The sequence below is a fragment of the Polyodon spathula genome, chromosome 2 (assembly GCF_017654505.1).
Source record: "Polyodon spathula isolate WHYD16114869_AA chromosome 2, ASM1765450v1, whole genome shotgun sequence".
Classification (NCBI taxonomy): domain Eukaryota; kingdom Metazoa; phylum Chordata; class Actinopteri; order Acipenseriformes; family Polyodontidae; genus Polyodon; species Polyodon spathula.
Genome location: NC_054535.1, coordinates 78,771,603 through 78,784,806, shown reverse-complemented (window position 1 = coordinate 78,784,806; position 13,204 = coordinate 78,771,603). Strand labels below are relative to the sequence as shown.

The 13,204-nt window shown below is 36.7% G+C and overlaps 2 protein-coding genes across 6 annotated transcripts in view; both read left to right on the top strand.

The window, feature by feature from the left end:
• The first annotated feature begins 1,206 nt into the window (after positions 1 to 1,206).
• On the top strand, positions 1,207 to 9,352 carry LOC121301493 (protein SDA1 homolog). Its single transcript, XM_041230963.1, has 16 exons — positions 1,207 to 1,401; positions 1,887 to 1,991; positions 2,420 to 2,518; positions 3,054 to 3,164; positions 3,259 to 3,330; positions 3,475 to 3,575; positions 4,036 to 4,093; positions 4,680 to 4,756; positions 5,138 to 5,235; positions 5,621 to 5,697; positions 5,975 to 6,095; positions 6,314 to 6,405; positions 7,145 to 7,329; positions 7,864 to 7,948; positions 8,368 to 8,529; positions 9,027 to 9,352. Exons 1-16 carry the CDS (start codon positions 1,312 to 1,314, stop codon positions 9,075 to 9,077), a joined length of 1,584 nt encoding a protein of 527 aa, XP_041086897.1. The 5' UTR covers positions 1,207 to 1,311; the 3' UTR covers positions 9,078 to 9,352.
• Positions 9,353 to 11,675: 2,323 nt separating this feature from the next.
• LOC121301472 (N-acylethanolamine-hydrolyzing acid amidase-like) overlaps positions 11,676 to 13,204 on the top strand; it is a 9,745-nt gene continuing 8,216 nt past the window's right edge. For 3 of the 5 annotated variants that reach the window (XR_005947624.1, XM_041230931.1, XM_041230918.1), the window contains exons 1-2: positions 11,677 to 11,911; positions 12,700 to 12,864. Coding sequence is in view for 4 of the 5 variants with exons in the window: in XM_041230931.1 (XP_041086865.1) it covers positions 11,739 to 11,911; positions 12,700 to 12,864 (338 nt within the window). In the remaining variant the exon portion in view is untranslated. Of the gene's footprint in view, positions 11,912 to 12,699; positions 12,865 to 13,204 lie in introns of all 5 variants that reach the window. The other 2 variants (XM_041230949.1, XM_041230939.1) reach the window with 1 other exon arrangement.

Below are 13,204 nucleotides of genomic sequence, written 5' to 3'. Positions count from 1 at the left end.
GCTGGAGAAGACCCCAGGCAGGATATTACAGCATCGTGATCTTTGAAGTGCGCGCTAAGACTTTCCTCTGAGAAAATGTTTGCTTTGATGACCTGAAACATCGAATACAGTAAAAAGCTAACAGTATAATTCAAATAAATCTAACTACTGGCTTTGTAAATAACAAATGTACTGTACCTTCAAGTTATCGTGTTCAACTGTCAGTTTGCTTGGAGTGCGAATTAGCGCGGTGACCATGTGGCCCTGTTGCAATGTCTGTCTCGCCAGGTTTTGACCAGTTTGCCATGTGGCACCCAACACAGCAAGCTTCATCCTTTGAAACCAGGTACCCAGTGTAGTGTTATTTTCAGGGAAAAAGGGGTACACAGCGCATTGCATTTGCTCACGCATCCCTGAGCAATGCCTAAACAACTTCTGCTAAGAAAGCAGAGAAACACCCATTTAAATCGGGTATGTTATGCTGTTTTCATCCAAACAGACATTCAATTTATCTAACAAGAAAAAAAACTATTCACGACGAACAAGATAAAATGAGAAGTGCACCGCAAAGTTGCAGAAGTAAACGAAATGTATACGACCCGATGTATTGCATATGGTAAATATCTGCATAGTATTTTCTTAATGGTGGAAAAATATAACGTGCCAGATTTGAATGGGCGCTTCCCTGCTTTCTTAGCAGAAGTTTTTTCGGCATGCACGAACCGGGTACCACTTTTTACCTCTTAAGTGAAAAAACACTACATCCTGTAATTGTAATATAGAAGATTACTTGAATCACTGGAATAATTTACATTTACAAAATTATTAAATAGGCCTGTATGTATAAAATATGTCACATGGAAGAGCCATTATATGAAAAAAATACAATATTTCTTTCTTTTTTTGTTGTTAAACGAATTTTGAAAGACTGCTTACACCTTTACATGAAACACAATTTCGAAGTGAAATAAGGTTCCAATGGGGGCGTGATTTACAACTTAATTTTTTAGAATATTAATACCTTTGATTGCCCAGTTGTATTTGCGATCTGGGTAGTACAAACAAATATCTCTTCGTTTAACAGTCTCTATTGTTCCTTTACAAAACGTATCCTCTGGCATGAGCTGCTTATTTTGGAAATGGAAAGTTGATTTCTAAACGCCATTCACCCGTACGTCTATATTGCTGCTTGTCCCTGTGCCTGACCCGTAGATGTGTAAACTAAACTGTGCCAACATGGCGTCTTTCTTGTTACCACGCAGGGACTACAGATGAAAACTTCAATATATATGTTTGTTTTTTTTAACGCCAGACAGCACTTTCACAGTAATAATGTCGGGAAGAAATAACAACAAACTACCCACCAATCTGCCACAATTGCAGAATTTAATCAAAAGAGACCCACAGTCCTACACGGAAGAGGTAAATCATGTTTTTATTAACCATTCATTTAAATTGTAGTGACAAAGTAATAGTGCGCAACATGTCATCAAGAACATTACATTTCGGATTCAGTTTTGTTATTTATTGTCATTTTATAAATATAGTTTTGTTTTGTATTTTTACATAATGTTTACAAACCAACTAATATTCTTTTTCGGGTACTACACTTTAGTGTTTGGGAAAAATAAAACAAACAAAAAAAAAAGGGTTTAAATGTGAATGATGGAATGTAATTTTAAGCATTACTCTTCATTTTACATGAAACTACCAGTGAACTGAACGTAATTTTGTATGGTAATGTGTGTTGTGTGCTCGGGACATTTCAAACAAGAATACAGTATCCCTCCACCAGTGAGTTGATACACTTTGTGTCATTTGTTTATTGTACAGCAGGTAATGTCACGTTTTCTTGCTATTCCAATCATGTATCAAACGCAGTATTATTCTTTCGTTTTATTGTCCAGTTTCTGCAGCAGTATAGGCACTACCAATCCAATGTGCAGATCTTCAAGCTTCAGCCGGACAAGCCAAACAAGGAACTGGCTGAACTAGTCATGTTTTTGGCTCAGGTAATAAATCTGCTTTCATACTTCCCTGTGTTGTCTTTAAATTAGTTTCTTAATCCTAGACAACACTTGTGGCTTCCCTAATTACATAATAGTAAACAATATTATTTAAAAGGGTGATTCCTCACCTGTAAGCTTTAAACATGAAAAATTTAGGAATGAAGAGAGTTCGGCCCATCAAGGCATGTCCCTTCCTATCGCAACATTCGTCCCTGCTAAGGGGATTTAAATGAATGTTTTTATTGTTTTAGATGTTAGCACTTCAGCTGGTAGGCTTCCAGGCATGAAAGAAAGTGTACAGTGTTCTAAACTTACTGAGCTACCAGTTATACCATCTCATCCTACTCTGTCTGCTAAAGCTGAAGTAATGACCTGGCTTAACCGTTTTGAAGGCAAATGAAAGTGATATCTGAATCGGATTTGTTTTCCAGGTTGGACACTGCTATCGAGAGCAGCTCACCAACTTTCCCCAGGAGCTGAAGGAGCTGCTTTTCTGCCACCACACAGTCTTAGCGCATGACCTGCGAATGGTAAATCTGTGTCTATTAATATCAATGCTGGCAGATCTAAATACCTCTGTCCTCCTAAATCCCCAAATAGTATCCTGTTGGCATTTTTTATATATGTTTTATAGAGACTCTACTGCTCTCTTAGATGTTTTGATTTTTATAACCTTGAGGCTCACTTTTGAATGATCACAATGCACATATATAGATCCACCATTATTTAGAACAGTTTTATAGGCCCCGATGATTTCAGGAATCTGGAGATCAAAATTAGGGATTGAATCAATAACACGGTTTGCCTGGTAAAAGAAGAAATGTATTGGTTGGGAACGCAGACATAAATGTGCATTCAAGTCTGTTGTGGTTTTAGGATTGAGTGTCTTGTGGAAGGCTGTGCAAAAGACTGTTGGGTTACCCTGAGGAAGAATATTATTATTATTGGCAATTAGCATATGCGCCACTGACATGTGTAGGTTGGTAACATATAATGTGCTTTTTATGCAGCTAAAGTTCTACTTTTACTTCAGACCATTTCTGATTGATTTTGCCCCTCTCCTAGACTTTCTGTAAAGCCCTGATTTTGTTGAGAAACAAAGACCTCCTAAACCCCACAAGCTTGCTGGAACTCTTCTTTGAGCTTCTGCGATGTCATGACAAGCTTCTTAGAAAGGTAAACCCCCTTACCTGCTAAATTAGTTTACTGGCATATGAAACCTGGGTCTCTTAAATTGTAAAATGAACGTTTTCCATTTGTTTCCTTGCAGACCTTGTATATCCATATTGTGACTGACATCAAGAATATCAATGCAAAACATAAGAACAACAAAGTTAACACAGTAAGTGCAAATGAGCTGCTGTATAATCAAAGGACTCCTGGAACCTGAAAGTGGTGATATGTCTCGTATCGCCACACCCCTAGTTTTGACAATACATCCGCATTTATCTGGCTGTTGGTTCCAATTGTGTTTTTACCTTTCTAGACTTTACAGAACTTCATGTACACCATGCTAAGAGACAGCAATGCAGTTGCTGCAAAGATCTCACTTGATGTAATGATGGAGCTTTACAAGAGAAACATCTGGTAAGTCAACACTGTCACTGGATTTCTTAATGTTTCTTCCCTCGATAAGATTTCACTGTGAAGTTTAATGTCAGGTGCGATAGGATTGACGTGTGAATTAGTTAAAACACATGTTTGTGTGTTTTATAAAGAATGTCCACTATGAACTAGCACTAGGCACACAACTCTAGAACTGAGTCACTCATTCTGTAATGGAAAACTAGTGTTATCACATTTTGTATTTTATGCCCCAGGATGATATTTTTTTATTATGCATAATCTTTTTTTAAGTTTTACCCAGCATAGATTTGAAGTAAACCATGGTATCCAAACTATAAAAAGATGATCAACAAAGTAAATGTATTGTCTTGTTGTTCAGATAAGATGATAGATAGGTAGGATGTCAGTAAAACTAGAGCAACGCTTTATGTATGTGCAGTGACTGTAGACCTGTTAACCAACCTGTGTTCTTCTTTTTCAGGAATGATGCCAAAACTGTCAATGTCATAACAACAGCAACCTTCTCAAAAGTGTCAAAGGTGGGATCTACCACTCGCTCCTTGAAATATGTGAAGTTCAAACTGTTTTCAAATTCATTGAAGTTGTAAGACAACTTCAGTCAGTTTAGTGCAATTGACTTTCACTAATCCAGTCCTGTTGGGACCAGACCCTGTTGATCAGTAATTTGTGCAGAATATTAATCCTGATTGTATTAGTGTTTTTTAAATGTTTTTTATACTTTTATTTAATAATTGGTATTAAAGTTGTTATTTTTGGCTGTTTTTAGCATGCATTCTTCATGAGAGTACGGCTATGGCCAGGTTTGCATCACCTGGAAACTACATAATGATATCGCAAAAGTCTACCGGAAACCGTAGCAGTACCGGTAGTACAGTATTCCATGTTAAATTTCGAAATGTCACATTTTTCCAAAGTGGTATGTAATTCAATATATTAACGCAACGTTATTCAGCAAATTTCATTCTAATTGTATAGGGTGATGCAAAACTGTTGCCCATAGCGGGAAGCATACTCTGCTTTGTTAGTTTTGCACCCATCACTGTCTCATTTGTGCCCTTTTAATGTAATAAGCATTCTTTTAAAATGAACAGACTGTTCTTTCAGATTATCCAGCCAGTGATGATGACCATAGCAAACAATTTTGTCACAGACCGAAACTCTGGAGAGGTTATGACAGTGGGGTATGTGTTTTTCATTTATTGATTCTTTTTTAGACGAACTACCCATTTAGTATGGACACGGATTTTGTATGTGTGTCTTGTGTGTGTTTTTGTCGTGCAATCTTAAAATACAAAAAATAAATACAATTTATTTGCACAGTTGTAAACAGTAAGTCACTAAAAGCCAGGGCCACAAGTATTCCCACAAACCGTATGTACCGTAAATATTCGAAGGGATTTTCTATGTGTTGGCCCAAATGAATCTTCTTAAGGTTAAGGAGTCTTATTTCAACCTAGTAGCGCGCCTGTTTCAAGTTTGGTGTTTGGTGAATGGGTTAACATTATTCTAAATGCTTTGCATCAAGTTGAGTTCCTTCATTCCCAAGCTGTTTCTAATTGTAGGATCAATGCCATCAAGGAGTTGACTGGCAGGTGTCCCCTCGCCATGACAGAGGACCTTCTGCAGGACCTCGCGCAGTATAAAGGACATAAAGATAAAAGTGAGCCAGTCTGTTCATTGTTTCTTTTTGATCAGTAAAATGAGTGGAGCTGTCTGGCCTTTATTGGTCTCAAACTCAACAGTAGTATTTGTCTGTCCATTTCACTTCTCACTTCTGGTTAACTCGGTCCTCTGTCTGTGAATGGATTCACATCAGCACTGGTGAGCTAAACATGCCAGGTCTGAAAACTAAAATCTTCATTATTGGTAAATGAGAACCATTGAGTTTAAGACCTTTGTCTCGTTTTGCTGCCAAACATGGGTATTAATTAATAATTAGTTATTGAATAACAGTGAAGCTACTCATAATTCTCTTTTGTGTTTTTGTAGGATTTTGTATACAATTCATTTAGACCTACAAAACCTTTATATTTCCTTTGTCCTAGATGTAATGATGTCTGCAAGAGCTCTGATACAGCTTTTCAGAACTTTGAATCCCAAGATGTTACACAAAAGGGACAGGGTAAGAAAATGATTCACAGAAACGTTCTATCAATAAGATAACAGAAAACTATAAACTTGACGTAGGTGAACCTTTTTTTTTTCTGTTGAGCATGTGTTGTATTTTTCAACACATTTTCAAAATCAAATTATACTGTCAGATATTGTAATCAATATACTCTAATTGCAGTTGACAGTGGATTGATAATACCAATATCCCAATACATTCCACTTCTACCCTCTTTTCTGTGTTCAGTTCAGTAAATCTGTATTCTGTTGCATTGAATCTCTGGTTTCAGGGTAAGCCTACTGAAGCTTCAATAGAAGCCAAGATTCCTGGCTATGGAGAATTGGAATCTAAAGACTACATTCCTGGGGCAGAAGTACTGGAGGTCGAACAAGAGGAGGTCGCTGATGAAGGTACCTGTTGTTATATTCTTTGTCCCCGCAAAGTTTTCAACATTGTTTTAAAACTTGCTATGATTTTAAAATCTGCAGTATGTATACTTGAATAGTATTTAGAATTAAACTAATTTATATTGTTGAATCCATTCTAACAGTAACATATATGCAGTGTAGTCTTACATGCAAAGAGTGTGGATTGTCTCTCATTTGTTCCTTACCACACACACATTCAGAGGGATGGGAGAGTGCCAGTATGAGCGAGGAAGAGGACGATGGAGAGTGGATCGATGTGCAGCATTCCTCGGATGAAATGCAGCAGGAAGTGGTTGGTCCTGAATTTTAAGTATCTTGTCAAATGGTTTTATTTTAGGGTTTGAGGTGATACATGTGTGCAGTGCACTTGTTATTTTTTTTGGATGTGTATTTGATCACTTTTAAAAGCCTAATGCCTAGTTGGTGGAGGTGTGGTACTGTGCGCCTGTAGATTTCTTTTACCTGTTTTCTGCTTAACAGGAGACTTTACTTTGCTTGCATATGTCATTCTAATTAGCATGTACATTTTCAAGCCCTAAAACCTAGTGGTTTGATCAGGATTTCATTTGAATATCATGATGGAGAGGGCACTGTCCACTTTTGATGTACAAGAGAACTCACAAAGTCTCCCCCTCATTAACAGCAGAGCACAGTAGCCTGTAGCTAAATGACTGATTTTGGCTGAAGTCAGACTCATTGCAGAAAATAATATTTCATAGTTTTATTAAAATGCAGAAAGACCTTTATAAAATTAAGATCAAAGCACAAGAATGGCTATAACTAGAGGATGCAGGTGTACTTGAAGGTAGATGTCTCCCTTTCTGGTTTAAAAATCTTTGATTGTATCCACTCGGAAACACTTACCTCCTGGTACACTCGATGCGCCCTGTAGTTATCGCTTAACTAAATTGCAAAACCAACAGAGAAAACATGTAATTTGTATTTGCATTATTAAATTCAGTGTTTATTATAAAAGTGGTTAAAATAAGAATAATCTGATTACATTCTGACATTGGCTCCTGTGTTTTCAGGCTGAAACATTAAAGGGCATTACTGAAGAGGAGAAAAAAGCTAAAGCAGCCGCTGTCACTGTGAGCAGGCTTCTAACACAAGAGGATTTCAAGAAAATCCGCCTCGCTCAAATGGCCAAAGAGGTGAATGCTGCCCCTGGAAAAGGTCAGAAGAGAAAGAATGTGGATAGTGACGACGAAAGCAGGTAATGTTGAATTTGGACAAAGGTTATGTCACTGAAAAAATGGGGATGCAAAATGTATAAAATCACACATCATAGAAGAAAACTGTTACAAATGCTTGTAGTTTTTTTCCTGTTTGTGGTCTAATCAGTGCTTTTAATTTAGGGTATGCATTATCCATACACAGGACTTTTGATTTACAGAGCAAAGCATTTCTTGCTCGCCCCACTCCCACGTAAGGACATTTGTGAGATCTGTGAGCATGAGTGAATAATTTAAATGTCGGTGTGTGTGTAGGAATGTGATTGCATTAGAGCAAAGGGGATTCATTGGAATATTTCCTGTTTGGAAACCATGTAGAGTCCTGTGCAAGGGCTTTTGGGAAATATTTTTATTGCTCTGCTGCAGTTCATAAAGCGACTGTCTGTTCTTTTCATGCATTAGTCCAGAGACAAAATTGCCAGATTTACTTGTGCTTCCCCAAGTCCCATACAAGTAAAAAACAAAACAAATATAACAAAGAACTGTAAATATATTTTTTTGTGTTATTTTTTCAGAGGGGAACTGCTTACTTTGAGAGATATTGAGTATCTGCATAAGAAACCCAAATCTGACAAGGAAACAAGACTGGCAACCGCAATGGTGAGAAATTTACCCTGTAGATTTGAACATCAATTTAGAGTTCAGTGCTTCCTGCTCACTAGTGTGTGTTTTTTTATTTTGTTAAGTAGAAATAATTTCAGTGATTTGCAGTTAAATAATAATACTTTTAACCATGATAGTTTTTTTTTTAAAGCAAATTATAGACAACAAATAAAATGTATTCAACCTAAAACTGTGGAGATGAATTCCATTGTACAGGAGAACCCAGAACTTAATCTCAACCTTCCAGAATTCTGGGGACTGCTCTGTCCTTTTTCATCATTTTAGCAGTTTCTCAATAACATACTGTAGGATACCTGAATGGAAGAATTGTTTATTTGACTTGGATAAACCATCAACTACATCTGGTGTTGGAATCATATCCTGTGGGTTATAATGCCTCCTATGTTTTTAATCAGGCTGGAAGAACCGAAAGGAGTGAATTTGGGAAGAAAAGGGGAAAACTGAATCCCTACGCCAGCACCACTAACAAGGACAAGAAGAAGCATAAGAGTTTCATGATGATGAGATACAGCCAGAATGTTCGGACTAAAAACAAGCGCTCCTTTAGAGATAAGCAGGTAAACCTGAATTAAAGCGTTATTATGCACTTTACATATAGGCAAAGATGTAGACAGTCTGTGTTAAGATCAGTTGGGAACTTTGAACTCTTGCAAGGAGGTGAATTAAGTAACGTAAACCCTTTATAGATATTGTAATCCAATAGTAACAGCATTTTTAGTCTTGGATGGTGGTGGTTATTTAAACTGAATTCTTAACTGCAATAACCCTCAACCATAGATTATAAGGTCAGTGCTATTAGGAATTAGGTCAAGTAGGCAAATGTTTTGCCTAGTGCCTTCATCAATTTAGGGGAAAAAAATAGGTAGGGTTTTTATGGCTTCTGATCCCACTGTGGTGTCCCCTTGTATTTGTTTTCAGTGGTGGTTTGTGCTACGCGTTTCACTGCCCTGCCATGAATAGTTTTTAGCGTCTGTAATATAATAATTTTATTACTGTTGTCTTTTTTGTTTTTGTTGTATATTTTCTAGCTGTATCCTTGCTTGTTTGTTTTCAGGTTGCTCTCCGTGATGCGCTCCTGAAAAAGAAAAGAATGCATATGAAATAACAGCCATTCTACCCAGGACAACAACAATTAAAACATTCTGTGCACTGCAGAGAAGCCAATGAAATAAAGCTGAGTAGCTTGCATTATTCTATTTAAGGAACGTTTTACTTTTACCCTGATACCAGGGTATACCTGTCTGTGATTTGTTATACATCATTTTGAAAAAAATGTGTGTTAAAGATTGACTGTACCAGTATGTTGTATCATAAAGGTGTTTAAGTAGACTATTTCCTACAACTTTTCTATTAAACAAACAAATCTATATTTAAACTTCAGTTAATGTTGTTGTTTATGTCTTGCTTACAATTTTGTATCTGTTGTTGTGCTCAATAAGGATGATTTATTTTGGTTATCAAGAAATTTAAGCTGAATCGTGACAATATCCCATTGTTAGTTCAGCCCATTGCATGCAAAGCCAATTTAAAAAAAAAAAAAAAAAAAAAAAAATACATTTATAGCAATTATTTTTGGAACAAGCAGTGCACCTTGCGGATTATCACTGCTTCCATTTACACCATGTATATGCACCAACCAGCATTGTATTCTATATTGGAGGTGGTCTGTGAATTTTTTCTTTATAGTTGTACCATAAAGTTCTACTAACTTTCTATTTGGGTGCGGGAGCGGGATGTCGTGGAACTTTTCAGGTCCGCAACTTTGAAGAGCCAACTGCACCAGGTGTTCAGAGATATAAAGCTTTATTAGTTTGCGCAAACGAGAACAGCTCAACACATCAGTGTTAGGAAGCCCGAGCAGTGTTCTGCCATACAGAGTTAGCATACAGTTATTATACCTTTACAGAGAGACAGGGTAGTTTCCCTTTCAACCAATAAGCTGGAGCCAGCTCAGTTGGGGCAACAACAACAGGGGGGACAGGTATTTACGAGGTAACACAATAAAGATCAACCGATAAGCTGGAGCCATGTTCCTTTTTGTCACACCACCTACAGTTTAGCTTTCAGCCACACATACCTGCAGTTTAATACATTCACTTTATTTCTATAAACTTAATAGATCATAAACGCAAAATACTTTAAAGCATATAACTCAGTGAATAATTGTAGTACAGAGTAGCAGCAAACATGTACAGGAATGGTTCTATGCAATTATTCCCCTACATGGGAATTTGGGGGTTGCACACAGGATTCAGTACTAATTACACTGGTTCCGTGCTGTACCCTGTATGTAACAGATAAAATATGGTTGTAAAACAAACGTCTATTAAATTGGTTTAAACTGGCGCACTGCTTTTAAATTGTAAAAGCAAACTACTATAACCGTGTCTCAAGAAGGTTTGTCTTTTAAAGGTAATTAAAACTCCAGGTTTGGTTTTATTTGTAATGTTTAAAAAGTGGTGGTGTTTAGATCAGTTGTATCAACCCCATAATGTTTAAAGCACTAAAGAGTTTTCATCCACAAAATATTCACAATAGAACATTATCCTCAGAAAGTTGTTTTGCAAATGGGATAGTATCTGCCTATTCCTAGAACAGTATGGGTAGGATTAGCCACTTCACCAGTTATAGGAAGTCATAGGTCATTGTGGAAACGAGTATAGATGTTGTGGATCATGCTATCCAATTTATATTCCATAAATAGTTCCCTTTACATTTTTACTTGTTTATTTATTACTTTCATTCAATATTGTGTACAAGTATGTCAAATTGCTCGGCTTATACACATGAAATTGAATATTATAAACACACGTAGGACAATATAGTTATTGATCCTGTACTTTATATAAGAGTTTGTACCGTTGCATGATCTCAATTGAACAACGTCAGCCCCTGGGACTGAGCTCCCGCGTTATGTATGGTAAGCCAAATTATCATTTAAAGATATCGCAAATTAATTTATAGGTATCTCTAAATCATTTCCAGATATCTCCTAAATATTTTAAAATATCTTAAAATGATTTCGAGATGTCTTTTAAATGAACGGTAAGTTATTTCAAGATATCTCTAAATAAGTTTGGCGTACCATTCTAGTAAAACATTATTTAAAGATGTCTGTAAATCAATTTGAGATGTCTTTATTTCACTTTTTAGATATTTCAAAATGGGTTATTTACAGATATCACATTCATTTAAAGATATCTGTAAATGATTTACAGATCTGTAAATATTTCATATCTTAAAATGCTAATCTGGCTTTCCATACTGTCTACATCAGGGCTTCTCAATCTCGGTCCTGGTTACTTATCAAATGTTACAGCTAACTTGAAATACGCAACTGTTCAAGACCTGAAAACAAGTAAAAATGTCAAATTAAGCAAATTATCAGTACAATTAAGGGTCTAGTTAAGTAATTGAGAGCTCCGTTGGAATGAAAACCAGCAGCCACAGGGGGTCCCCAGGACAGAGTTTGTCATTATGCTCAAGTGAGTGACGTAACCAACTTCGTAAATCTACAGGTTTTATGGAGTGGAATGCATGATAAAATGTATAGTATGCTATTGTGTTGCTGTATTCGCTGTGAAAAGCACACGATAATTATTTTTCCCTTGCCATTTTAACATGGGATGAAAGAACACAAAAAGCAAGACGCATTAACTACCTCCGCCCTCACAGGGGCAGTAACTACCGTTTCCGCTCACTCACTTCTAGTTCTTTAGAGAAAGCAAAGAGACCCTGTCAGTTCTCTTGTCAAACTTGTGCAATTATGTTGTTACTGTGGTCGGCGGTTCTGCTCGGCTTTAGCCGGTTCGGAGATGCAGACTTTTCTCCTCCACAGTTTAATATTAGTTTGGATCAGCCGCCGGAAGAGAGATGGTTACCACTGATGAAACATTTTGATGGAGCTTTGATGAGGAAAGCTGCAGCTCAAGTCATAGAGTAAGTAACTACATTACTACAAAAAATCTAAATGCGTTTTATGATAAGTGTCTCGCCAACAGCTCTGATGTTGTCACGTAAGGTGCATTGTCATTGTCCTATAGGTTGAATAAATACAAATATGGTTGGTATAACTGCTGTAAATTTACTGGCATTAAAAATACTATACGGTTCAGTATACTAGGAACTCATATCTACTCGGAAGTCTTACACGCTTAACAAATCAAATTGCTATCCGCAACGAACACTTCCTTGTCTTTTGTATTCTGGATTCTGTTAATACAGAAGAATATCTATTTTATTATAATAGTCTTTTAAAATAATTATTAAAAGAATAATTAATTTGCACAAGATTATAATACGTTTTCTGTAGAGCGTTTTTCCAAAATTTATTTTAATTTTGAAAACCTTTTGTATCCTTCCACTGAAGCAAAATGAGTTTAGCAAAACTAAAGAAAATATTGGGTGGTCAGCATCAACATAATCCTAGTGGCAGCGTCTGAAAACACAGTACTCAGCTGAATTGAACTTTGTACTGAATTTGGTTTATGTAAAAACTTCCTGGTACTCTCTCCTGTTGCTGGCAATTCTCTTCTGCATTGCTGTCATGCTAAACGCTCATATGCCACATATTAATTCCTTACAAGGGACCATTTTTTAAGGACTTTTGGTCTGGGGATTTAACATAGGAAATATACAGGCTAAATAACAGGAAATATTTTTAGTGATTACTGCAGATGTCTCCCTTCTGTACAGTCAAGGTCTAATACGTTTGTTTTGTATTACAGTTCTACGGTTCCAAAGTGGGTTCATCATGCCGTGGAGCCGATAGCAGCTGCGCTAGAGGAGTTCTTCCCACAGCCCTATGCGGGAGAGATCCGTGGAGTGGCCGCAGGCTTCGGACTGAGCATTGGGGACGTTGTTCTCTTGAATTTCGCCTACGAGACCACAGCGTACGTTTACAGACTAAGAAAGAAGCTTGTATTCTTTCACTGTTTTGTCATGATGTAGTGTGCACAGAGGGCACAGCTAAGGTACTGTCCAATTTACAGCTATTAAAGGGACTTCAGTTTAATTAGTTTCTAAGAACGTTTTCATAGGAACCAGTGAGTCTTGCTCAATACTTGTTTTTGTGGTTAGTAAATGACAGTGAATGAGTTACCAGAAGTATTGTGTAAAAGGGGAACTTCACTTTTAGAGAAGTTTTTTTTTTTTTTTACATGACTTCTGTACATTTACTTAATTGTGAAATTAAGGTTATGAACCCTAATAAATAAATAACGTTTAAAAATA

Excerpts from the sequence above, each read along its gene's own strand:
- LOC121301493 (XM_041230963.1), top strand. The coding sequence starts at position 1,312 with ATGTCGGGAAGAAATAACAACAAACTACCCACCAATCTGCCACAATTG. Across the intron at positions 1,402-1,886 it reads CACAGTCCTACACGGAAGAG|TTTCTGCAGCAGTATAGGCA; the intron begins GTAAATCATGTT and ends TTTATTGTCCAG. Across the intron at positions 1,992-2,419 it reads TAGTCATGTTTTTGGCTCAG|GTTGGACACTGCTATCGAGA; the intron begins GTAATAAATCTG and ends TTTGTTTTCCAG.